This window comes from Eurosta solidaginis, chromosome 3 (assembly GCF_040869045.1).
Source record: "Eurosta solidaginis isolate ZX-2024a chromosome 3, ASM4086904v1, whole genome shotgun sequence".
Lineage (NCBI taxonomy): Eukaryota > Metazoa > Arthropoda > Insecta > Diptera > Tephritidae > Eurosta > Eurosta solidaginis.
The window spans coordinates 262858124-262885420 of NC_090321.1; the positions used below are offsets into that span (position 1 = coordinate 262858124).

The 27297-nt window shown below is 34.9% G+C and overlaps 1 protein-coding gene across 4 annotated transcripts in view; it reads right to left on the reverse strand.

Moving 5' to 3' along the window:
* Positions 1 to 4190: 4190 nt before the first annotated feature.
* Positions 4191 to 27297, reverse strand: part of LOC137245478 (uncharacterized) — a 115035-nt gene continuing 91928 nt past the window's right edge. The window contains exons 2-4 of one of the 4 annotated variants that reach the window (XM_067776212.1): positions 23340 to 24063; positions 18805 to 19249; positions 4191 to 4277 (exon numbers count right to left, since the gene is read on the reverse strand). In XM_067776212.1, coding sequence (XP_067632313.1) covers positions 4274 to 4277; positions 18805 to 19085 — 285 coding nt within the window. In that variant the 5' untranslated portion in view covers positions 19086 to 19249; positions 23340 to 24063 and the 3' untranslated portion in view covers positions 4191 to 4273. Of the gene's footprint in view, positions 4278 to 18804; positions 19694 to 23339; positions 24800 to 27297 lie in introns of those variants that run through there. The other 3 variants (XM_067776214.1, XM_067776211.1, XM_067776213.1) reach the window with 3 other exon arrangements.

Genomic DNA, 27297 nt, shown 5'->3' on the forward strand with positions numbered 1-27297 from the left:
TCCTCTTCTTCTGTCTCTACTGTGTCTCTCTCAACCTTCGTCCCTAACTATGTGCCACTCCTTAATCTGTAGATGCTTTTTTTCCTTTACTTATCCGTCTATCTGTCCCCGTCCAGTTCCTTTTACCTTTGCACCTTTCTCCTCTACTCATTCTGAGTCACCCAATAGAAACAAGAAAAGCCCAAATTCATCCACTTCTCGACAAACTTTCACAAATACAAATTTAACCAAGAGTCTTATTATTTAGCAAATTTACCAGATATAGGAAGTGCGGGCTGGAGGAGGAAACGATCGAGCACGTTCTGTACTCTTGCCCTGCGCTTGCCAGGCTAAGACTCAAGCTATTAGGAGTTATACAGCTGTCAGATCTAGAAGCAGCAAATGGCTTAAGTCCTAGGAAGCTTCTAGTATTTGCCAAGAGGACGGAGTTATTTTATAACTGGTTTTTGATAGGGGTTTTCAGTTCGGTCGTTAAAACAAACTTCTGGTAACACTATGGACTTATTCAGTCTATGTTAGGTCCTCATTGACCGGCCAGTTCAACCTACCCTAAATGACATAGGTCCTAGAAATCTTCAAGTATTTCCCAACAAGACGATGTTGTTTTATAATACAGGTCCTGGTTGCTGATGGAGCTTAGCAGTTGGGTTAGGTTCAGTCTATGTTAGGTTAACCTTCCATATACTCTGTCCCAAAATTGTCAACAAATCATCAACGCTTAATTTCATTTGTTAATCTGATCAAATATAAACACAAATACTTAACTTTTCATAATAACGTGCATATCTTCAATTTATATTCAATTAAAGAATATGAAAATATGAAAACTCAAGATGTAAGGCCACTTCAATTATTAATACCTTTTGGAAGTGCTCGTACTTGTAATGTTTAGCACTACAAGCATTCTTATAGAAATATTTACTTTAAAAAATTGTTAACAAACAAATGCATAAATATTTAGAATATATACAAAAAAAAAAAAAAAAGACTTTCAAGCACTTACCTTTTGCATCAACGAACAGCTTAAAAGGTTTTTTTCTGCAACCCATCACACGCAGCGCACCCAATCACAGTTCTCCGCACTAAGAGCACATTGTTTCGTTGTTACTCATACGTCATGTCGCACGTGGCGGCACATTCGAGTAAAAGTTTACAAACAAAAGCTCGAACAACGAATTGTCAATCAAAGTGTGCATATTGTGTGCATACAATATACTATATATACATATTAGGTTGTGCCAAATATTATTGTATTTTTTTTTCACTCCCACACGAAAATATCCGAGAATAAGTCCAACCAAAAATTCTGTTAGAGGCGGAGCTCTTTTTTTTACCTTTAAGAGATCTCTCACGGAACGTGAAGTTTTGCCATTTTTATAACACGGGAACTGAGCTTTTGAAACATTATTTGTTCTTGCAAGGTATGAAGACATTTTTTCTTGATGAAATTAATACATGAGTCATGTTTAGCACATTTAGAACATTGTTGTTTGTAACAATACGAAAACTTTAAGTAAGACTTTTATGTGAGCCGTCAGAAAAATTAAAAAACTGATAATTAACTTTTTTGTACTCAGCTTGCTTTGCACACAGAGTATTTAAACTGTGGTAATATAACGGTTGAACATAACGGCATAAACGAATCGAGATAAATATAGACTTCCATATATCAAAATGTTCAGGATGAAAAAAAAAATCGATTTACCAATGTCCGTGTGTTCGTCCGTCTATCTGTGATCACGAGTAAACATTGAGTAAATATTGAGATATCTTAATGAAATTCGGTATATGGGTTTCTTGGCACTCAACTCCCATCGCTATTTAAAATGAGTTGAATCGGATGATAACCACGCCCGTCTATATATATAAAAATCAAATTCTATGTGTGTGTGTGTGTGTTCCCTATGGAAGCGTATTTCCCACACTTCAATCATCACCAAAGTTTGGCTATAAAAGAAGAATTTTAAATTTAAATTTTTTTTTATTTAACACAAACCGCTGCCCATCAAAGACTCGGCAAAAACACAAAAAAAAAAAAAAACAAAAAACAAAAAAAAAAAAAAAGTTATTAAAAGTTTTACATATACATATATATTAAATCGATCGCGAACAAGATTAGCCTGGTCTCATTGGGCTCCTTGAGGGCAGCGCGCTGCCACAACGTCCATTAAAAAAAATTCACGTGCGCCACTGGGTGGTGCGATAAATTTTGTATGTCAGCAAAAGTTACTCATACGCCATGTACGTACTTAATGCAGAACTTTTGTTTGGTCATAGCATTACATAGCATTACATAGCATACATTGGCATAGCAATTGACAAAAAGTTAAAGCGATTGCATTGAGTGATTAAAAGTTTTTATTAAATTTAAGCATTCCATTGTAAAAATAGCTGTATATATGAGATGGTAGACAAAAATCGTGCAGCTAAAATAGTTTGTTTAAGTTATGAGATTTTGAGTATGAATTGTGTCTGACAAAATAAATTTGAAAAAAATAAAGCAAAGAATGATAAATTAGAGGAACAAGGCATCTAAGAAAAAAGAAGAAGAGGGGTAGAGGGCGTTAAAAAGATAAGCAAATTATTAAGGGTAAGCATAAGACAAATTGGGAGACACATTTTGAAGAAGATTAATAAAATCATATATATATAGATATATAGATTGCTTGACTTTGAGTAATGGGAAGGAATGCGTTAAAATACACCTTCTCATTTAGATTTGTATTTGCCCAACCCGAGCAACGCCGGGTACCCTACTAGTTTTATATATACATATATACTATTTTGGAAAACATAAAAAACGTGATAGTTTTGTAAATAATGCACTCTTAATGTTGAAATTTGAATTGGAGACTCATGTTGAGACTCTATACTCTTGAAAATGGGCCTGGCACCGTCGATTTGTGATAAAATCAATTTTACAAATATTGTTAATCATAAATGAAAAACCGTTAAATCTATCATAAGAAAATTCGACAAAGACGTTGCCTTAACTATAAAGAATGCTTCGGGCAAAAATTTACGAAATGGGTGACCAAGCAATTTTCAATGTTTCGCGAGCCATAATTTTAAGAAAAATTAACGGATCAAAATAAGATTACGTACAGTTTTTTCTTATAGCGAGAAATTTTTCTAGAAAAAACGGTCGAAATCGGTTAGATAAACTCCCACATTTATACAAAAGACTTTTAAAAGGGCCCTGGTAAGAATAAAATATGCTATACCGTTGCAGAATAGCTTTATATCAATGGTATTTTACTTTCTAAATGGAATTATAACAAAACGTAGTTAAAATATAACAAAAGATTGTTAGAAATGTTAAAATTTTTGAAAATATGCTTTGCACCGCCCCCTTTTTTGTTTCGGGAGCCATAAGTCAAAAAAAGTTAACGGATCGTAATAAGATAGGGTACACATATTTGACTTAAAGAAGTTCATATTTCAAGACAAATTGGAAGAGATCGGTTAAGGACCACACCCGCATTAACATAAAGCTGTTTTAAAAGAGCTATACACGTTTGTAATAACTTTTACTTGTTAAATGAAATTATTATAAAAAGTTAGAAAATGTTAAAAGTTTTGAAAATAGGCGTAGCACTGCCTATTTTTTGACAAAGCATATTTCTATGTTTCGGGAGCCATAACTTGTAGAAAAATTAACATATCGCAATAAAATTGAAAATGCATACAAAATAATTTATTCGAAAAGAGCTTTACAATTTAAACTCACGCTAAGTATTTCATGTTCGGTTACACCCGAACTTAGATACCTTTACTTGTCTTATCCGCAATAGTTTATTTGAAAATTGCAAAAAACTGTAAAATTTTTAAATCAAAGGTCTGTAGAAACTTCAATATCGACCATGAAAATTTGAATCAATAAATTTGGTTTGTACAGAAATTAGTACAGAAATTAGTACTGAATATGATCCATTTGTTTATTTTATCGAGAAAGAACTTCTTCATACCTTGCGGGACAAAATAATGTTTCAAAATCCTATTAAAATGACAAAATTCCTTCAAGTTCCTTAAGAGGCCTCTTAAAATTAAAATCAAGAGCTCTGCCTCTAACAGAATTTTTGTTTAGACATATTCTCTGATATTTTCGTGTGAGGGCGAAACAAAATCTTCATTTTTGGTACACCCTAATATATATAATTGTGTAAACATTTATAAACACTTTTAGTTTTCGAGTATCTACTCGTATATTGCAACACCGATATATAAATGTATGTAAATTTGTAGCATTCATTCGATGGCACTTTCAAATCACTTACCTGTAAAGAGAAAAAAGTGAAAGCGAGATTATTTTAGAGAGATTGATATAGATTGGAATGAATTAAGAGTAGCATGTATTTGACATTGATGGCAAAAATAAACTGCAAACATTTGCATGAGCTTATTGAAAAAAAAATATTTTTGTGAATATTTGCATTTGCTCACCTTAAATAATACTAAATTTTATTTATTTAACGCATTTCCAATACTTTAACTAAAAAATCCGTTTTGTTTATTTTTTTTTTTTTAAGTTTTTCATCGTTAGTCACCTGATTTGTTTGTTTAGGTGCACTAAAATATCCTCATATATCTGTCACACTAGCAAAGTAGCAGGTCGATCCAATAACGTTGCAGGTTGATTGGTTGCTGTGCTATCGGCTGGGGATTCTGAGCCCAAGCAGACATAAAAGAGTCATTTTGATGAACTTCTTCTGGGCACCGATCGCTTATTCAACTGCTGTATTCACAAAAATCGTATTTGTGGTCCGATTGGCCATATTTGGAACACATAATAAACAAGAGAATTGAAAGCAACTTATGAAAAAAGCGCCACTAGGTGGCGCAAGGATCAAGATATTCACTTCTTATATGACTCTTGTTAGAGTCATTTATGTGCTTTGCATAAGGGATTAGAATTGACCAAATCAAAACTGCTTTCGGACGTGTGGCATTAATGAAAGGTAAGTATATTCTTAATATTGGTTGGAAAACGGGAATTTTAGAGGGAACTCCAAGAAGAAGGGCATACTGATATTATCTCTAATTAAAGACATAGAGGATTCGTCACATCAGCCAGGAATACCGCGGAGACAGTTTTGTGGATATAATGAAAAAAGCCTGATGTACTTACATACATTGATAAAATGCTCATCATTATGACGATAATTAGAGGGAAGCGCACATGCCAATTCAAAACTGGAACAGTCAGACATATTTTAGCAATGATTTTATTCTAATACATAAGTATATGTTACACCAGAGACAATTTTTTCAAAATAAAATATGTATATTTGTTCCAAAGTTGCTTTGTGTGCTGAGCATTGTTGGCATATACTTAAAATTGTTATCATATCGGAATTATAAAAACCTACTATACGCTCACATTTCTGAGTTTGATACTTTCCACATATTTCGGTATCATTTTGGATTCTTAATTTGAGCGCTCCGAGAAAGTTTGAGGGGCATAATCAAAGACCAGTATACCCAAATTGCAATAGAGTTCTCAAAGCCTCAAAATATTTAAATACACCAAAAAATTTCGTTCTTAAAGCTTCCAAACCCACATTCTGCCAATACCAATCGTGATGTCATAATCGATAAGCCAACACTTCTAAACCAAAATCCTACAAATCGGAATATGAACATACATATATACAAAATATTGCGATTTCTGTGAGCTACGCAAATTTGAAGCTGTGAAGGTCGTAAATTTGCGTACAACTGGACTCCAACCAACCAGCTCTTGAAATACGCTCAAGCTCACATCACTAAAGGTTCCAGAACGCATGATATTCGCATTTTTATTCTAGATCAGACATCATAATACCACCATCAACAATGCCAATCAAAATATTTGGTGAATCGGCGTCTGTCTCTACTTATGTATGTATACTCGTATACACTGCTATTCTCAAATGATGTCATGCCCGTGTTAATGCTACACAAAACAAAGAAATAATTGCTGTCAATTACGTGCGGTATCTATTATATGTTTACTCACATACATGGTTGCCTCCCCATATTTTAATATGGTACCAAAGTTCATCGAAAAAAGGACCAAATCTCCAAAAAAGGACCAAATTTTTGTTTTATTTTGCTGATATACAAACAGTTCGATGATTTATTATTAATTTATGTTTCTTTGGTTTCCTGCATAAAATTTTTTCAAAATTAGGAGACACTAGGCTTTAATTCAAACTTCGCAAACAAAAATAATGTGTATGCCTTTCACCAACCAAACGTTGTGAACCTAGGTTTGCTTAATTGCAATGAAATAAAATGGGTAGCGCGTTTAGGTGTTAGTAAGGAACGGTTCTAAAATTTGCGTTGTGTCAAAACACAGTAAATCGTAAATGAAACTACGCAACTATATACGCTAATGTTATTTTATAGATGCTTACTTTTGAGTTCGCATTTACAGAATGTAATCTCAGACTAAAAATCAAGCGTCTTAAAAGTTTCAACTGTGCAATAACGGATAACGGATCACATGCAATTAGGTACGAAAAACAAGTTAACAGTGTTGTTATTGAAGGGTTCTGAAATCACCTACGGGATTAGTTTTAAACAAAACGCCTCTTCCGAAATCAACTCTCTTTTGCATTTGGGAACTTCCACAGAAAAGTCCACCTTAACAGAAAAACTAAACTATGATTTAAAAAAACGAATTGCTTGAGCTATTGAAGAAAAATATTAAAATGTTATAAAATTAATATTTTCAAAATTTTCCTTACATGCTATGGTGAGTTATTTCATGTGCAATCGGTGATCAGTTTTTTTATTTAAAAGAGCATTTTCTCTTTCCTGTTTAAATTTCTAAGAGCAATTCTGCAATTCAACTCTAATAGCTAGAATTTGACAATAACAACAAGTAGGCGTAAAATCAATGTAAAAGAGCTGCGACGCTTCAACTAAGAGTAAATTTTGGATTTACTTTTATAAATATTCTATAATAACGTCGCGCCATACAGAGGCTATTTACTTACTTACTTACTTAATTGGCGCTTAACCGTCTAAACGGTTATGGCCGTCCAACAAGGCGCGCCATTCGCTCCTTCGCTCCGCCAACCGGCGCCAATTGGTCACACCAAGGGAGTTTAAATCGTTCTCCACCTGGTCCTTCCAACGGAGTGGGGGCCGCCTTCTACCTCTGCTTCCATAGGCGGGTTCCGATAGAAACACTTTCTTTCATTTGCATAACATGGCCTAGCCAGCGCAGCAGCTGCGTTTTAATTCTTTTCTGCGTATAGCTCGTACAGCTCATCATTAAATCTTCTTCGGTACTCGCCATCGCCAACGCGTAGAGGTCCATAAATCTTTCGAAGAACTTTTCTCTCGAACACTCCCAAAGCCGCTTCATCTGCTGTTGTCATGGTCCATGCTTCTGTCCCATATAGCAGGACGGGTACGATAAGTGACTTGTAGAGTATGATTTTCGTTCGCCGAGAGAGGACTTTACTTTTCAATTGTCTACCTAGTCCAAAGTAGCATTTATTGGCAAGATTGATCTTCGCTGGATTTCAGTGCTGATGTTGTTGCTAGTGTTGATGCTGGTGCCCAAATAAACGAAGTTTATTACTATTTCGAAATTAAGGCTGCCAACAGTAGCGTGGTTGCCAAGGCGCAGCAGGTACTTCGTTTTGTCCTCATTCACCATCAAACTCATCTTTACCGCTTCCTTTTCCAGTTTGCAGTAAGCAGAGCTAACAGCGCGGGTGTTTAGGCCGATGATATCAATGTCATCAGCATATGCCAGTAATTGTACGCTTTTATAGTATATTGTTCCAGTGCGGTTAAATTCTACAGCTAGTATAATTTTCTCCAGCATCAAATTAAAGAAATTGCACGATAGGGCGTCACCCTGTCTGAAACCTCGTTTAGTTTCGAACGGCTCGGAGAGGTCCTTCCCAATTCTGACTAAGCTGATGGTGTTGCTCAACGTCATTTTGCACAGCCGTATAAGTTTTGCGGGGAAACCAAATTCAGACGTAGACTATTTAGACAGAGGCTATTTAGTCTTATTACATCTGCGCTGGCGATTGTACATGCGAATAGTTTTGTGTTTTAACAAAAGTTGACAAAGTTAACAAATTAAATTAAAAATCGCGCCATTTAAGCAAGTAATTACTTTCATATTGAGCTTCAAAGTTTCGTAACTTCACGCCATATAGTAAGTAGTTTTCTCGATAGCTGATGCCTCATTCTGAATTCCAATTCAACGAAGTCTTATGCAGATGGATTCTTCGAGAAACGGTAAAAAATACTCACAGTGCTATAGGAAAAAACTAAAAAACTGACCCAATAAGGCAGGAGTGAAGCCGTTTAAAAGCGAAAGAGAGGGCATCAAAGTATAGCAAAAGGTTGGAATCCAGCACATATTACCTTATATAATTTAGTATTTTTAATAAATTTCCGTAACTTTTTTACTAAAATAAAGTCCCCTTTATTACAGTGCAACTATTTAAAAAAAATTTTCCGAAATGTTAAGTAAAGCATTTTTTTTAACATTTAGTCATACAAATGCCATGTCACGCCAGTTTTGAAATACCCAGTCGCTGCAAATTCTGAAAATAAGAATACATTTTTTAATGTTGTTATTGTTGTAGCGACAAGTACACTCCCGGAAGGCCTTGGGGATTGTTATCGATGTTGATGGTCCTTTGCCGGATGTAGATTCGCCACGTTCCTGTACCAAACCCGACCATCTCGGGAACCATTTGTTATGACCGCATGTGAATTCTAGGCCAAACTGCACTCCCACCACCTATATCCATGCGGAGTTCGGGGTCGCCAGAGCTTCGGCTGTTAATAAGACAGGATTCGCCACGGATAGGCGAGGTTGACAATTGGGTTTGGAGAAGCTATATATTGCGCTGGCAACCTGAAGGGTTGCTCTACACAGCCCCTTGAATCTGGTATTTTAGTCACCTCTTACGACAGGCATACATATCACGGGTATATTCTAACCCCCTAACCTGCTGGGTTACACATTTTTTAATCGCAATTCGTTGTACATTTATAAATTTATTGCTTTCAAAAATATTTCTGTTAAAATATTTCTCGTTCCAAGATACTTAGTTTTCAAGAATTTTTGCGTGGCTTCACACCATAATAGTCTTGGAATTCTTTGAGCTCAATGAGCTGCTTTTACTGCGTGAGAAAAAATTTAAATATCGACGTTCCAAAAGATAAGTAACGCTTTCGAAATTTTTGCATAGAATTCTTTTGTAAAAAATATATTTGCCCAACGATCTCAATTTTCCTTTTCCTTTTCCCACACCGTATGCCTTGGGTTCACACCCCGGGCAAAGCAACAACAAAATTTTAGAAATAAGGATTTTCAATTAGAAGAAAATTTTTTTAAGCGGGGTCGCCCCTCGGCAGTGTTTGGCAAGCACTCCGGGTGTATTTCTGCCATGAAAAGCTCTCAGTGAAAACCCATCTGCCTTGCAGATGCCGTTCGGAGTCGGCGTAAAACATGTAGGTCCCGTCCGGCCAATTTGTATGGAAAAGCAAGATGAGCACGACGCAAATTGGAAGAAAAGCTCGGCCTTAGATCTCTTCGGAGGTTATCGCGCCTTACATTTATTTATTTGTTTTTAATGAAGGTTTGGCAAATTTTGTGAGCAGAATTCTAAATTTTTGTCTCAGTAAAAAAGAAAGAAAACTGTCAAAATTGCGGCTACTGCCTAAAAAGGAACAAAATTGTAAAAAAAAGGGACCAGGGGACCAAATAAGGTTGGATGGTACCATTTTTGGCAAAAATGGCACAAAGTGACAACCGTGCCATATATAAACCGATATACAATTGTGCGCTCACTACAATCATATTTTGTATCAGGGACTGAAACTGTTATTCCTTTTATAATATAAGTCCATGCAAAACTATTAATTTTGGACCTTAAATATTTAAATATATTGGATCAAGATAAAAATTATTTTCGGATTTTTATTTTTTGAGTCCGATAGAACTAGTTAAACTCGGACTTTTAAAAATAAAAGTCCGGAAATAAAAGTTAAATCCGAACTTTTATTTTTTAAGGCCAAAATAAAAGTCCCGCTTGAAATTTTTTTTATTTCGGATAAACCGTTTCTTAGTTATCAAGCGGGACTTTTATTTTGCCTTAAAAAATAAAAGTCCGAATTTAATTTTTATTTCCGGACTTTTATTTTTAAAAGTCCGAGTTTAACTAGTTCTATTGGACTAAAAAAATAAAAATACAGATTTTACTTTTATATGTGGACTTTTGTGGAAAAGTTCGAAAAATAAAAAGGATGCATGATTCGACATGATATTGCTATAGGGATACCTGGGAACTCAAACATTTTCACCTATTACAATTTTTTGACCAGGACTTTTTCGACTCCGAAAAAAAAATATTATTTTCCGTCACTGGTTTGTATGCATTTACAACACGGGTGATTAAATATATCATTTCGAAGTGCATTTAAGCACACTGAGTGGTCAGCAGTGTTCGAACTTCTAGCACTAAAGCAGTTTATTTGCTATGTAGTGCCCTCTTGACTCTGTATTTAGTGATAGTGAGAGTTTAAAATGAGTGAGGGATAGAGTAAGAATTACAGTTACAGCTAGACGTAGAGTTAGAGTTAGTTAGTTACGGGTTAGTTAAGAGTTAGAAAGTAGGAAAAATAACAAATTTACCATTATCTTCTTACATATACCACTGTTCTTTGGCAACTCTACTACATAAAAGAAAATGTGAACTCTGAAAACTGACGGCCAACACTTTTAACAGCTAAATCCTCATCGAAATTCTAACCTCATCCTGTTCAAATTCCCACAATAATTGAGTGTCTATAATACATATAAAAATGGAGAGTGAGCGCAGCAGTGATGGTGATTTGACGGCATTTTTTTGCTATAACATCACTTGCTGGTATAATTTTATTGTTGTTGGAAATTATTTAAACCTATCTTCATGAAAACAATTCTGAAATTCTTTGTTGGCATTTTAATGAAAAAGAAGTATTGATGTATGGTTTGTGTGATCGCTTGCAACATACAAACAATACAATGACCTAGGTAAATATATTATTAACCGTTATCGCGCCATCTATTTTTCGATAGGATTTGGGCTAAGGAAAAAAGTTTCACTACGCATACCCAAAAAAATAATTTTGGAGTCTGCGAAATTTAATTTTTTTTTTTTTACTTTTTTTCCACTTTGATTTTTTAGGATTTTTTCACGACCTACTAACAAAATTTTAATTTGATTGTAAAATTTTCATGTATAAAAATAATTTTTATTTTGTTTTCAAAAACTGTTATCGACAACGTTTTTAGCGGAGATTTTTTGGTCGTACAGTGTATACATTTGAAAATTTTTTTAGTAGGTCATGAAAAAAACCTTAAAAACCAAAGTCGAAAAAAAGTAAAAAAAAATTAAATTTTGCAGGCTCGGAAACTATTTTTTTGGCTATGCGCACATTTGCCACTTTTGGTCCATTTGGACCACAAATTGTCCCTTCCAACCCCATTTGGTCCGCTGGTCCCTTTTTTTCAATTTTGGTCCTTTTTAGGCAGTAGCCACCGTGGTGTGATGGTAGCGTGCTCCGCCTATCACACCGTATGCCCTGGGTTCAACTCCCGGGCAAAGCAACATCAAAATTTTAGAAATAAGATTTTTCAATTAGAAGAAAATTTTTCTAAGCGGGGTCGCCCCTCGGCAGTGTTTGGCAAGCACTCCGGGTGTATTTCTGCCATGAAAAGCTCTCAGTGAAAACTCATCTGCCTTGCAGATGCCGTTCGGAGTCGGCGTAAAACATGTAGGTCCCGTCCGGCCAATTTGTATGGAAAAGCAAGATGAGCACGACGCAAATTGGAAGAGAAGCTCGGCCTTAGATCTCTTCGGAGATTATCGCGCCGTACATTTATTTATTTTTTTTTTTAATTCACAACTTTGTCCACACCATTTATCACACTTTCATTAACACACATATAATTTTCAATTTTCTTATGTATATGGAAATCTTACCACAAAAATTGCTCAATCAATAAAATGTAGCAGACCAATGACATTTCATAGGAGATATTTTAGGCGAGGCATTAATAAAAAAAAGTCATAGATCTAAGGGCAAACACATTACACGGACTTATCAGAAAAATTCTTGTTTTAGTATCCAGATATTTCAATCGTTTATCAAACACTTTTCGTGATAAATTTTTCTCAAATGCACAAAACACTTTTCGTGATAAATTTTTCTCAAATGCATGTATGCCTCTAAGAAATTTGGCAGGGCTTTCCACTGATGGATGAATTTGAATTGAAAACTAAGTAAAATAATGAAACTAATTGTTTTATGTTTGGTGACACTTTCAGAATTTTTACAAAGAAATCCTATGTAAAAATTGCAGGAGTATTGTGGTGTTCCAGGAGTATTGTGGTGATAAGGCACGCCGAATACTTGATAATTAAGTAACTTGGCATAAGAAATATTTTAACTGTAAGTAAAGCAGGAATGCTTCTTGAAAGCGCTAACTTTATAAACTAATAACGAATCGCGATTGAACAAATTTACTTTTTATTAAGATTATGAAGCAAATGTGAAAAAATATTTGATTTCGAAAGAAATGTTTTGTGTTTTATTCTCGTAGGTACAGAACCCCATAAACTTCAAAAACAACGCTGTTAACTAATTTCTAGTACCTACTTATATGCAATCAGGTTCCGTTATTGCACAGTTGAAACTTTCAAGACGTTTGATTTTTAATCTCAACGTTCAGTGGAAAAAAAGTAAGCATCATTTATGATTTACTGAGTTTGCTCATAGTTAGGCTACACCAAAACGTAAATTTTTCAGCCCTTTCTTACTAAAACCTAACTGCGCTATATATTTTATTTCTTTCCAATTAACAACATAATGCTGGAACTAAGAACTTTTTCAGCAAAACTACGTTCAAAACGTATAGCTAGTGAACACATAGTCTTATCCTAGAAATTTGAAAATATAATACCTAAAAGTAGTGTTTTTGTTTGTGCAGTTTGAATTAAGTAGATTTCGCTAAGTTTATTAAAATTTTGTATAGGAAACCATGGACATATCCTGAATTTTTATATTTAACAACGACTACGACACATTTGTGAATTGCTATTTTCACAATCAAATAAAACAAAAATTTGGTCCTTTTTTCTGAGATGTTGTCCTCTTTTTCGATGAATTTTGGTCCCATATGAAAACATAGTGTGGTAACCGTGGCTATGCGTAGTGGAACTTTTTTTTCCTGAGCCCAAATCCTATCGAAAAATCGATGGCGCGATATCGGTTAACTTTCGTCCATACAAATCGAACCACCCTAACATACATGCATACATGCACAGAATAATTTATGCTATTTGCAGTTCGTAGAATTTGCCGGCAGTGTTTGACATTTTAATTAATTTTATTTACACTACGGTTATAATTTTATCTCGCTTGAGGGGTTGCATGTCATTTTGCTATTTCTTTTTTTTTTTTTTGTGACGCAAAATTATTTTAGTTATTGGCAGTGTTGTAGGCAAAACTTTCATCAAGTGTATAAATAAATAAATGAAGTTGTCCTAATTTCCGTTGTATCGCCATGCCAATTGATTTAATGCAGTCGGAATATTTAAATACATTGGTACAGGAAAATGGAAACTCACACAAATAAATACAGTAAAAAATTGCAAAAGTGATGAGTGTGATTCATTCAGACCTGTTAAATTTGCACTAGTAATGTTGTTGTTGTTGTTGTTGTTGTAGCGATAAGGTTGCTCCCCCAAGGCTTTGGAGAGTGTTATCGGTGTAATGGTCCTTTGCCGTATACAGATCCGGTACGCTCCGGTACCACAGCACCATTAATGTGCTAGCCCGACCATCTCGGGAACGATTTATGTAGCCACATTAAACCTTCAGGCCATCCCCTCCCTTCCCACCCCAAGTTCCATGAGGAGCTTGGGGTCGCTAGAGCCTCGTCTGTTAGTGAAACAGGATTCGCCGCGGATAGGTGAGGTTGACAATTGCATTCGCAACCTGAAGGGTTGTGCTATACAGCCCCTTGTATTTGTAATTTTAGTCGCCCCTTACGACAGGCATACCTAACGCGGGAATATTCTGACATCCTAACCCGCTGGGGTAAACAATTAGTTAGATGTCTATTTTAATGGCCAAAGATTATGTTAAATCTTTTCCGAAAAAAAGCAATTACTAATTGATTACCATTAGAAAAAATCAAAAAGAAGTCATGATTTTTTCCAATTATTGAAATAAACCAAAAGTAATCAAAAACGGCTTTGTTAAATAATGATTACTAATGGTACTGATTACCTGTTCAACTGATTATTTTCCTTAAAATCCATTTAATTATTACTTGCCACTATTTTCTGTTTTTAATGATTACTTTCCAATTGATTAAAAAAATTATCAAAAAAAATTATGATTATTTCCGATTATTGAAAAAAATCTAAAATAATCAAAAGTAATCAAAATAGGCTCATGACTTTTTATTTTTTTAATAATTTTTTAATCAAAAATAGAAAACAATGGAAAGTAATCATTAAATGACCTTTAAAGAAAATAACCAATTGAACGAGTAATCATTACCATTAGTAATCATAATTTAACAGGTCTGGATTCACTTTCAAGCCTTAATATTTTGCAGGAGGTCGAACGAGTCACTCCACTATATTCGGTTGCTTTCCATTAAATAGCTTTCCAGTGTACCTAAAGCATAATGATGATGATGATGAACCTTGCAAATGGATCTATTTGCGCAGGTATGGCAGGTGTCTGAAAAATTTTCTATCTTCTTTTCCAAATTAAAAAACAAAATAATTTTTCAATTATAGAAAACCTATGAAAAATAAATAATTGTCCTAAAAATTATTCTTACAGGCCTCGAGCTTTTATTCGAACATGAAATCCAGAAACGAATAGTTTCGAGCTTTTGGTAAGAACCTTCGCTATCTTTTTATCGCTACCTACCGATACCTTAAAGCTACTGTTTTTTTTTTTTTTTTTTTTTTTTTTGAAAAGACGTGTTATCGAAAGTGAGTTATTATAGTCGAACATTTAGTTTGGCAGTGCCTGAGCTTTGATATAGATCTTGGGCCTCCAATAGAGCCAAATGGTTGGCGCAAGCGTGCGGAATTGTAAAACATATTATATACGTGCATACCGATGGCTACACATTAATGAAAGGAGTCGGGTCTGCAGTTGACTGAGTCGATCCAAAAATAAAAAGATAGAGGCTACTACACCACTGCAGTGTCTTTCAGGCAGAATAAAATTGCGGAAGCACCGAAGTGTGCTTAAGCTGCAGCCGCGTCAAAATATATGTGTATTGATAGTCATGGGGCGATTAATGCAATAACTCAAAAAGTACTTCATCAAGAAATGCCCTGAATTCCAAAAAATTATTGGAGTGACTTCTATCAGGCCGGACCATATACACGTACTGGACTCCCGGTCATAACGTGACAGAAGATAACGAAAAGAAGGATGAGTTAGCAAAGGAGAGTACAGCACTCAACACATCGACGGTAGACGTCCCAAACTGTGTGGCAGTTGCATGTGATCCGTCAAGCAGAAATGTCGTGGATAGAAGCTCGGGAGCTAACTTTATAAGATCAAATGCAAATCCTACGATATTAGACTCACAAAGTTGCTCATATATCTAAAGAGAGAAGACTTAAGGCTCACGATGGCCTTACTAATTGGACGCTGGCTGTTGAGCGTCGGAGGTTACAGCAGATGTAGGAAGTGTGAGCTGCAAGAAGAAATGGTTGAGCACATTTTTTCTCATGTTACGCGCTCGCGATGCCAAGGCTCCAGCTAACAGCCGCGGAAGAGCTGCCAAATCCCGAGGCAGCATTTTAGCCAGGTCCTAAAAAAATTTTAAATTTTTCAATAATCAGTCGATATATTTTTGATAACTTACACATAACTTATTGATAAATAAATCGATAAGTTTCCGTAATTTTAATCGATATATTATTCAAAACAAACCCATAGTTCGTCGATAAAAAATCTTGGAAAATAAAAGAAAATCATCCATCGTAGGAAATTAGTTTTCGGCCTTACCATCGGGGTATTCACTCCCATTCAATGAAATTATGGAGCTTAGAAAATATCCGCGGTAAGGGAAGTTTCTCTAAAAGGGTTACTAAATACAGCAGACTCAATACTTTGAGAGGCTTTTACGTGCTATTTTCGCATTATACAAGTGCGGAGATGCTCAAACGGGAGAGTTTCGAATTGGTTTCCCTACAGTTACTGCCCCTATCCCTAATACTACACAAAACCTTCCGGTACTAATGTGCATTTGCTGTAAAATAAAACATCCGACTTCCTAAAAGAGGGTGTGAATAATTTATTTCTTTAAAAAAGATTTTTATCGCACAAATCGGCGGAAGCTCAACGGATATCACAGCGCATTATCAGAACCAATTTCAGTGACCCTATCCTTATCTACCAAACAGCAGAGAGCCCACAGACCATTATAGTTATGCCTTCTAAGTCATGCCGCGCTAGCGCCCCTAGATCCATGAGGAACTTGGAGTCTCCAGAGCCTCGGTTGCTAAAATAACAGGGCTCACCACGGAAAGGGTAGCACTACACAACTCCTCGAATCAATTTGGTATTCGAGTCGCCTCTTACGACAGACATACCTGCCGCGGGTGTTTTCCCTCCACTGGGGGCTAGTAAATAAACGTTTCACACTGGTTTTCGGATCAGTGTACTTTTCTAGAACCGCCCGTTTTTCGGATATGGGTACTTTATTGAAAATCGGGTACCATTTTGATTACTTTTATTTATATTCTTTTCGATCAGTGTATTTTTTAGAATCATCGGATCCATGTAGTCAAAAGGACTGTGTACTATTACAAAACTTGGTACTTTTCGCTCAATGCCAAAACTTCTTTTCTTCAAACTAAATTGAAAAATAAATTACAGAATAAAGGAAATCAAATTTTCGTCATTTCCGGATACCAGTACTTTTAAGTAAGTTTTTACAAGCGGGTGCTGTTTTCGATCAGAGTACAATTTTAGAACTGGGTACTTAATTGGATCCATGTGCTTTTAATAACCGGGTACTTATATGAATCGGGAATTTTTTTAGAATCCCGTAGTTTATCTCTCAATGCGGAACGTTCTTTTTGTAAAACTAAATTAGAAAATGAATGACAGAAAATCATTTGAATGTAGCAAAATAGCTTTTCACCTTCTTCGGATCCGAAAACTTTCGAAACCGGGTCCTTTTCGAAATCTGGGACCGGGTAATTTTCAGATCCGATTACTTTTTCGTATCCTGGCACTTATTTAGAATCGGGTGTTTTTCGTCATTTCGCGATACCAGTACTTTTACAGAACTCGGATTCTTTTTTAAAACCAGGTACCTTTTACGATCGAAATAATTTCTCGTACTTTTTCAATACCGGGTAACTTTTTTCAAGCGGATATTGTTTTCGATCAGAGTACTTTTTTTAGAACTGGGAAGTTACTTGGATCCGTGTGCGCTTAGGAGGCTGGTACTTTTTTAGAACGCGGTATTTTTTCGCTCAAAGCCGAAACTTCTTTTTCCTAAAACCAAATTAGAAAAGGAATGAGGAAAAATCATTTGAATCTGCTCTTATGCGGATCTGGGTACATTTATAGTACCTGGCACATTCTCCGGTCCACGTACTTTTTACGAACCGGATATTTCTCAGGATTGATAGCTTTTTAGATAAGAGCTATTTTTTGGGTCAGGTAGTTGAATGGATTTAATAATTTTTATAACCGGGTACTCTTTCAGAACTGGGTACTTTTGAAAACCGCGTATGAGCATGCTTAAATAGGTGCGATATTCTTAAAAAGCTCGTAAGTTAGCTATAGACTCACAAATTTAAAATGAAAGTAATATAAGCGAATTAAAAAGAAATTGACTTTTAAGAGTGGTTAATCCGTCTTAATAAATAAAAATAAATGTAAGGCGCGATAACCTCCGAAGAGATTTTAGGCCGAGCTTCTCTTTCTATTTTCGTCGTGCTCCTTTTAATTTTTCCCACAAATTGGTGCGGCGGGACCTACTAGCTTTATGCCGACTCCGAACGGCATCTGCAAGGCAGATGAGTTTCCACTGAGAGCTTTTCATGGCAGAAATACACTCGAAGTGCTTGCCAAACATTGCCGAGGGGCGACCCCGCTTAGAAACATTTACTACTAATTGAAAAAAATTGTTTCTAAAATTTTGGTGTTGCTTTTACCGGGGCGTTAATCCAGGATCTTCGGTGTGGTAGGCAGAGCACGCTACCATCACACCACGGTGGACGCCAATTCCGTTAATCCGTCTTGCCCGCATTTAAATGGAGCATAAGACATATTGTGAAAATAATTGGTTTTAATTTAATTAATATGAACAAATGCAATACTTAAAAAAATCCATTAAAGCGTTTTTGAGGCTAACTTATTAAATGATGGAATTTTAAGACATTAAATCAAGCCATTACCAGTGAAAGCAATACTTGGTATATAAAATTGAAAAAGTTCCATCTTTGTAATTAGACTTTTCAGTAATAGAGCGGACAATAAAAAGTATAGAATAAATAAAATGAACACCCAAAAAGTAAATTTAGCTCAATTAGGACAATCATTAAAATTCAAGCGGATTTATATCAAATAAATGAAAGCTTCCCATAAGCTTTGAGTAATTCTTTTATCCCCATAGTTAAAAAATATACAAAAAACACAAATTGAAATTTAAATACACTAATACATACAAACAGAGGTTTATGACTTCATATATATATATATATGTACAGATAGATATATGCTATAGTAATTTACCGTTCATCCAAACGCATACTACTGCGGCTAATATCGCTCCAAGCTGACATTGAACGTGGCCGTTGAAAGAAAGATTTCGAAGTACGCCGCGCTGGTGGTAATTGTTGTGGTGGATAACCGGGCGGTGGTGTTGGTGGTGTTTCATTAATTTCGCCATGAAATATAACATTACGCGTTGTACGCGGTGATGACGATAACACCACCGATTGCATGGAAGAAGCATTATGATTATCATCGGCCATCTCAAGGGCGGTGTAAGTAACTTCAAACTGATGGCTCATTGCGTTTGCTTTAAATATTTATACAAACATACGCATTTATATGATAAATTGTTTAGTAGTTAATAGTAGCAGCACGTGCAATACACTGTTGTTGTTTTTAGACAACTTTGCGTGGTCTATATGTAATTTAATCAAAAGTCAAATTGCCGCTTTGCTAAGTTTACCTTTTTTTGAATAAATTTTCAAATTAATTCACTTTAAAATAAGGTTTAATTACTTTCAAATAATTACATATTTTATTTTTATTTCAAAGTGTATGTTTGGTTTTTTTTTAACTTATTCATGTATTTTTCAAAAGTTTTATTTTAACTTAACGAACGAGCATTTTTACAACGACTACGCCACCGTCACTGTGTGGAAATGACTTAAGGGTATTAAAAGTACAGAGGTACTTTATAAATTTATGTATTTACTATTTATTTTCGTATTTCCATTTGTTATTCAAGTTATGTGTCCACATCGTGGGGCGTATGACCAACATTTCTGCTAAAATCAGTGTTGCAGAATATGGTAATTCATGGGGAAAACGTATTTTTTATCTTGCTTTCTTTAATCTTATTTAACTTTATTTTATTGATTTTTATTTTATTCTATTTTGTTATATTTAGCTTTATCTTATTTTATTTTATTTTTAAATTTTATTTTATTTATTTACTTTTATTTTATTTTGTTTCATTTTATTTTATTTTATTTTATTTTACTTTATTTTATTTTATCTTATTTTATTTTATTTTATTTTTAAATTTTATTTTATTTATTTAATTTTATTTTATTTTGTTTTATTTTATTTTATTTTATTTTATTTTACTTTATTTTATTTTATTTTACTTTATTTTATTTTATTTTATTTTATTTTATTTTATTTTATTTTTTATTTTATTATATTTTATTTTATCTTATTTTATTTATTTTATTTCTTCCTTTAGCTCCACTTTGGGCTATATATTATACATCGGTTGTATACAACAAGACATATAAAGCTATTTATACTAAATATAGATAGGCAAATTCATAATAATTTGTAAATTACATGTCAATGTCTAAAAACGAACGAACAATGGATGTTGTTGATAGAATTGCTACCTTTTGAATAGGTAGACGCTTATCTTCTAATTTTAGTTTCTCCAGGGTCGTCATAAGAGTTTTGGGTACCACGCCTGTTGATGGAATCATTACTGGCTCTATGCTTACTTTATCAAGGTGCCATAACAGCTTCATTTCCTGAGCAAGTCCTATGTACTTTCTTTTCTATTCTGTGTACATGTCTTTCAAGTTGTGCGTATTGGGAACCCCAATATCAATTAAATACGCGCTCTTTTCTTTCTTTTCTAATAGGACTATATCCGGCCTGTTATGGGGTATACTTCTATCTGTAAGTATAGTGCGGTCCCAGTATAGTTTATATTCGCTACTTTCGAGCACTGCCGAGGGAGTATATTTATAATACGGGACCTCTTCTGTAAGCAGATTCGTACGAATTGCCAAGCGCTGGTGAACGACTACGCTACGTTGTTATGTCGTGCTAAATAGTCTGTTGCTGCGAGCATAACGCAAGCTCCTGTTATGTGCTGTATTGTTTCCGACTGCTGTTGGCACTTCCTGCATTTGTCACTGTCTATTTCAGCGCGTATAATGTGCTTTAAGTAATTTTTTGTGGCAATGACTTCGTCCTGTATTGCTATCATGAGGCCCTCAGTTTCCATAAAGATTCCTGAATTTTTCAGCCATAGGTATGAAGCAACGGGATCGATCCTTGGTTGACTTAATGAATGGGGGTGTCTGTCATGGAGTGTTTTCATTTTCCATTCATCAATGAGTCGTGCTGTATGAATAGAATCGCTTTCTTCATTCTGCATGTCGAGATTAAACAGGTTTAAAGGCGTAGTATAGTTTTTATCCGCTACGCATGCAGCTTGGTGTAGTGCTGTGTTCTGCCCTAAGAAATACTGGCGTAGGTTTTCGATCTGTTTTTTACAAATATGATGGATATCTATCAGGCCACGCCCTCCTAGACTTCTAGATAAGTTAATTCTCTCCACTGTAGATTTCGAGTGATGTGCTCCGTATTTTGTGAGCAGTGTTCGAGTCGCTCTTTTAACACCTTCCAACTGCGTGTCAGACCATTTTAATACTCCGAAACTATACACGTTAGCACTGGTATCGCAAACGTGTTTTTTGCCTTAAATAAATTCCTGCCATTAAGACTGGATTTAAGGAGTGATCTTGTTCTATCTAGGAAGCAGTCAGTGATGTTCTGTATCATGACATTATGATGTATTCTTCTGGCCTGCATATAACCTGGGTATTTATTTTATTTTATTTTATTTTACTTTATTTAATTTTATTTTATTTTTTATTATTTTTCATATTTTATTTTATTTTATTTTATTTTAATTTATTTTATTTTATTTTATTTTTTTATTTTTTTTTTTTACTTTATTTTATTTTATTTTATTTTTTTATTTTTTATTATTTTTTATACTTTATTTTATTTTATTTTAATTTATTGTATTTGATTTTGTTTTATTTTATTTTATTTTATTTTTTATTTTTTATTATTTTTTATACTTTATTTTATTTTAATTTATTGTATTTTATTTTGTTTTATTTTATTTCATTTTATTTTATTTTATTTTTTTATTTTTTATTATTTTTTATACTATATTTAATTTTATTTTATTTTAATTTATTGTATTTTATTTTGTTTTATTTTATTTTATTTTATTTCATTTTATTTTATTTTATTTTATTTTTTTATTTTTTATACTTTATTTTATTTTATTTTATTGTATTTTATTTTGTTTTATTTTATTTCATTTTATTTTATTTTAATTTATTTTATTTTATTTTATTTTATTTTATTTCATTATAAATTTTTTTATTTAACCCGCCCCTCCCGTCTCCTAGCTCCAATGGGTTTTTGGGGTCGCTACTATATAACAGGATTCGCCTCGAGAAAACCGAGAAAGTTGGTCTTGCAGGTCACACTGGACCTCAAAAGCGGTTTAAGCTCAGCAAGGTATGACGACATGGTTGAGGCACTAGAAAGCATTTACAAGGTACCGCAGCATTTGTTAGAAAGTTTAAGGGACTTCCTTAGAGGCAACTTTTCAATGTCGAAATATCTGAGCGTGAGGCTAGACAGAAAGCTCGCACTCTCGGAGCACATCCGAAGGTCTGTACACACAATAGCAAATTGTAGGAGATTAATTGCAAACACAGGCAGTCCAAAACCATGTACAAGGAAGGTGTTCTCATCAGAATCGAATTTTCGAATTTACTCTTATACAATTTGGAAATCTGGGCAGACGCAAAACACCAGAAGAAGAGAACGACCTTTACCTCGGTCCAACGCAAACGAGCGCTGCAAATAGCTTAGGCTTAACGCATGGTATCGGCTGAAGTTATCCTGGTCGTTGCAGGAAACATACCGATATATCTTCTCGCTGGGGAAAGAAAATTAATAAATGACAACGAATCGGAAGGAAGGAGCGCTGCTGTTGCAATATAGGCGTGAGAAGAATCGGTTCGCCGATAGAAAGAGTAATGGACCAATAGTATCAAACCAGGGAACAAATGCCTTAATTTAACCTATCGTTGAAGCGACCACATGGAGCGCTCAGCTGTAATCTGACACAATTTCTAACCCGATACGGCAACTTCCGCAAACATCTCCACAGAATGAGCATGGTTGAAAATACGAACTGCCTGTTCTATGGATATTCAGACGATGTACACAACACCTTCTTCGCATGCAAGCACTTCGTCGGTGGTTAAAAGATACTTGGTGACTTATCTCCGGGCAGTGTAATTAATAACATAACCTGTCAAACCAAAATATGGGTCTAAGATAAGCTTAGCGCATATGTGAGGCATATGCTGCTCGAGAAAATGGATGCCTAGCCCATCAGCGTGGGGGGTAGTTATGGAGCTCACGTACCACATACGGTCTCAGGTAGTGTGGAGCCCTTCAAAAAAGAAGAAGTTCTACACTCGGAGAGTCTCGCAGTGAGTATTAAATATACCGGTCTGTGCTCAAAGCATTTTATGTTATTTTATGTTATGATATGTTATGTTGTGTTATGTTACGTTGAGTTATGTTACGCTTTGTTATAATAATATACATATATTGTTATATTATATTATGTTATAAATTTTTGCATGCGCTTTTTGATGTAATAACTTTGTACATTTCTAAGGAAAAAAATCTAAATTTTTTGTTGTGAAACTTTATGAAGTTGGTTTCTAGATTACCCTCAAAGTGAGCACGAAGCTAAGATAGAAGAATATATTTATGTGTTTTGCACCTATACTGACAATAATTTTTTTAAATTTTTTTTTTTTTATTTTTTTTAGGGATATTTGTTAGCTTTTAAAAAATGTTTTATTTATTTTCTATTAAGCTTGAATATTTTCGCTTTTGATTTTAATAAAAAGTTTTTGATTTTCCATTTTGTTTATATTCGGTGCTGCGTTATTTATCGATTGGTAATTCCATTTTTATTCACATTCTTTTCTTGTTAATTATTATTTTACACATTTTGTTTTATGCAGATCTTTATCCACTATTTGCTGCATTTTATTTGCGTTCCATCAATTTTGCTGATAACATGCAAATAAGGAACTTTATAATTACACTGCAGCGCTGCAATTGTTTTGCTGACGATTTTGCTATGATAATTATCAATTAACTTTTTTATTAAAATTATGCTTTAAAACATTTTTTTTTTTTTTTTAGAACTAATGTGACCGCTCAAATACTGCTTTTCTCTGTGCATACTGCAATCACGTATTTTGCATTCGCATTTCACATCAACTATTTTTATAAATTTTTTATCTATGCATATCTACGACAATATTTATCACCCCCACCAACTTTTATTAATAATCGCTTCAAAATGCTAGCGTCCAATTGCCCCAAACGTTTCGTGACAAGTGTCCGTTATTGTTTCACTTAAAATTTATTGCTGCTCAATTGCTGCAATTGCAAAAACATAAATACATACAAACATAATATCTTCATTCATAGAAGCTTATTCGTATGTTGTGGTTCTTATCTATGTCCCCACTGTGGCAAGATACTATCATAGTTAAACGAAGGTCACAAAATTTTTTATAGAATTTCACTCCATCATCATATTTTAGACTAACACATATAGACTTATGCAGAGATATACATATAGATGCATGAATACGTATGTATTTGTATACTATACGAATAAACATACGTACATACGTTCTTCTTGTGCATGTTTATTTATTAATATTTAAACGCACTACATACCACCATTCTCTCTCTCTCTGATAAACCCATAGAAAATAGCTCTTGCGAACAATATTCTTTTATTAAATAGCGATATATTTATGACAAGAGCACGTGCTGAGTAACTTAAGCTATGCACGTATGAAAACATATATATACATATATAAGTATATAAACTGATGTAAGTCATAGCCAGCCTTGATATCGCTTACAGTTTTCGAAGTACTTGGTATGTGTTTTACTAGCTCTAATATGCATAAGAAAGTTGTATCTAGAAAGTTGTAATGTAGTTACTTTTGCCTTAATGTGAAAAAGGTTATAAAATTAAACACGATTCACAGCATTCATTTGTGTACTCTATCAGACAGTCTAGCGTGGCACATCGAACGTGTTCAAAAATCGTGTGCATCTTGCTCGAAGTAAGTCCCCCATACTATGCAGTTATATCGAAACAGAATAAAGGAGTTCGGGCAGAAGCAGGAGGGGAAGAGGGAAATGAGTGAGAAGGAGAGAGGGAGCGAGAGGGAGCAGGAGAGTGAGAAGGGAAGGAAAAAATAGGGACAGACGGAGCAGGAGAGGAATAGGGATAGAGAGATGAAGAGGGAGAGAGAGAGGAGGACGGAGATGGAGAGAAAGAGGGAGATGGGGAGAAAGATGGAGATGGAGAGAAAGAGGGAGAGAGTAGGAGAATGAGAGGGTTAGGGAAATGGAGAGGCGGCCGGAGCAGGAGAGGAGGAGGAAGAGAGATATAGAGATTAAGAGGGAGAGGGAGATGGAGATGGAGAGGATGAGGGAGAGGGAGATGGAGAGGAAGAGGGACGGGGAGAGGAAGAGGGGAGCGAGAGGTAAAAGAGGAAGGGGAACGAGAGTTATTCGGAAGATGTGTGGTTCGGTGATGCCAAAGCGCGTATGGAGAAACAATGTAAAGATGAGTTACATGAGCTTCACAGAGAAGCGAAAATAATTGTTACGCCGCTTTCAGTAGCATCACCTGTACTGCTTCACCACTCCACAGCCATCTCCAGCCCCATGTTCGTTAGCCATTCCTTTATTCTTCCCACGGCGTCATTACATAATGCTTGGAGCAGATCAAGCTTCTTCTCACTGCAACTACATAGCCGACAATTTCCGTGCCTCCGGGAAGGTCGATTTGTAGCACGCCATCATAAATCCCATTTCATAGCGTTGGACTTAGAACAGATCCCTGAACGACACCGCCCGTGCCGTTGCACTTTCTTGGTACCTCATCCGTATCGAAAAGGAGTACGCTGTCGCTAAAATAACTACCACTTATTCTGCGTATGGGAACTGCGATACAATACCACATCCTAATACAATTCTCCACCAAAGTATGTGTGTGTGTTTGTGTACCTTTTAAGCAAATGCCACCAACAAAGTAACATGTATACCATTAGAAATTAATATTTGCCATATCTACTCTGTGTTCTTGTTCGACGAAACCCATTTACATAGTGCAACGTTTTCTAGATGAAGACAATCCGATATACAAAGCTTTCCGATCGGCATCCGCATTTGGCAGGAGGAAAAGGAGGTACTACAACCGATTCGTGAGAGTCGAATGCAGGATAACCTAATCTCATATTGGGCATCACTCGGCAGTGGATTGGCAAACGCTCTGAGTGTAGTCTTGCAATTAAAATTATTTAAGTGAAAATTCATCTGCCTCGCAGTTACCATTTGCGGTTTGCATAAAACTAAGGAAACAAATTTAAGAAAAATAAAAAAGGAACCCGCGCAAATTTAGAAGCTCGTCCTATATCTCCTTGAATTGATATCGCGCCAGGTATTTGTATTTTTTTTTTTTTTTTTATCTCATTCTAGCGCTCATGTTACTGGGGATAACTGGTGGTTATAAATGGGGTTAGCAAATGAGCAGCAAAGATTTTAAGGAGCCTAGCAGTAAAAAGGGATAAACCAATGTGGTTGCGTATAAGTCAACGATTTTTATATTGGCGTGTCTTATGTTGATATTGAATTTTATTACCAATTTTCAAATCGAAATCGTGCAACTGTTGTTACTTACGATTTACTGAGCATATATGGTTCGTTCTTTCGCCTTAAATATGCACACATACATATATGCAGTTTAAAATCTTCTAAGTTTGGCCACTAAAATAAGTTTCAAATAAAGCAATAACATTTACATACATATGCAGTTGCTGTAAAGTATGAAACGCAAGGACATTTTCTCCCACATGTCACTTAAAGCGGTCAATGCACGCAAGCATCATATTGTACAAAAGTTTATTGACTGGTTTTAGTAAACTTTTTGACATTTTCAAATTTGCATGAGCAGTTATATCATGATAGGAGACACACATACATATCTACATAAGCAACATAAATAAACATGCTAAGTGAACTACATTTCAATAAAAACCAACGCATTGATATAGTCTGGCATATCCAATACAATGATATACTTTATTTTTGGCATTTGCACATTTGCGTGCTGACACTTGATGAGAATTCGAAGTGACAACATTGTGGGTCACTATATGAGGGAGGAATCTATTTGCTTCATATTTTTGTAACTACGCTGGGGATTATGCTGGATATTTTTAGCGAATTTATAGGTCTTCTAGCATTAGCAGAGACACCCCCGCACGTTTTTGTGATTATTGTAGATTATAATGATCACTTGACAGATATTAATCGGGTACGTTTCGTAAATTACCATCATTAAGATACTAGTCCGACCTAGCTTCGCCTAGGTCTACAGATTTAAGTCATCTCCTATGACAAGAGTGCTTACCGAGAAAATATTCTAGGATTCTTAATACTCTGGGAATTATGTAAAGGTCTAGTTCGTGTACATAAAGAAAATTAAAAATTTTAAACTTAAATTAGTTCGCTGCATCCAGGATGAAAGGGTAGACATATCTTCTATAAAAGTTTCGTACCTAAGTATCTTCACTCCCCTCAGCA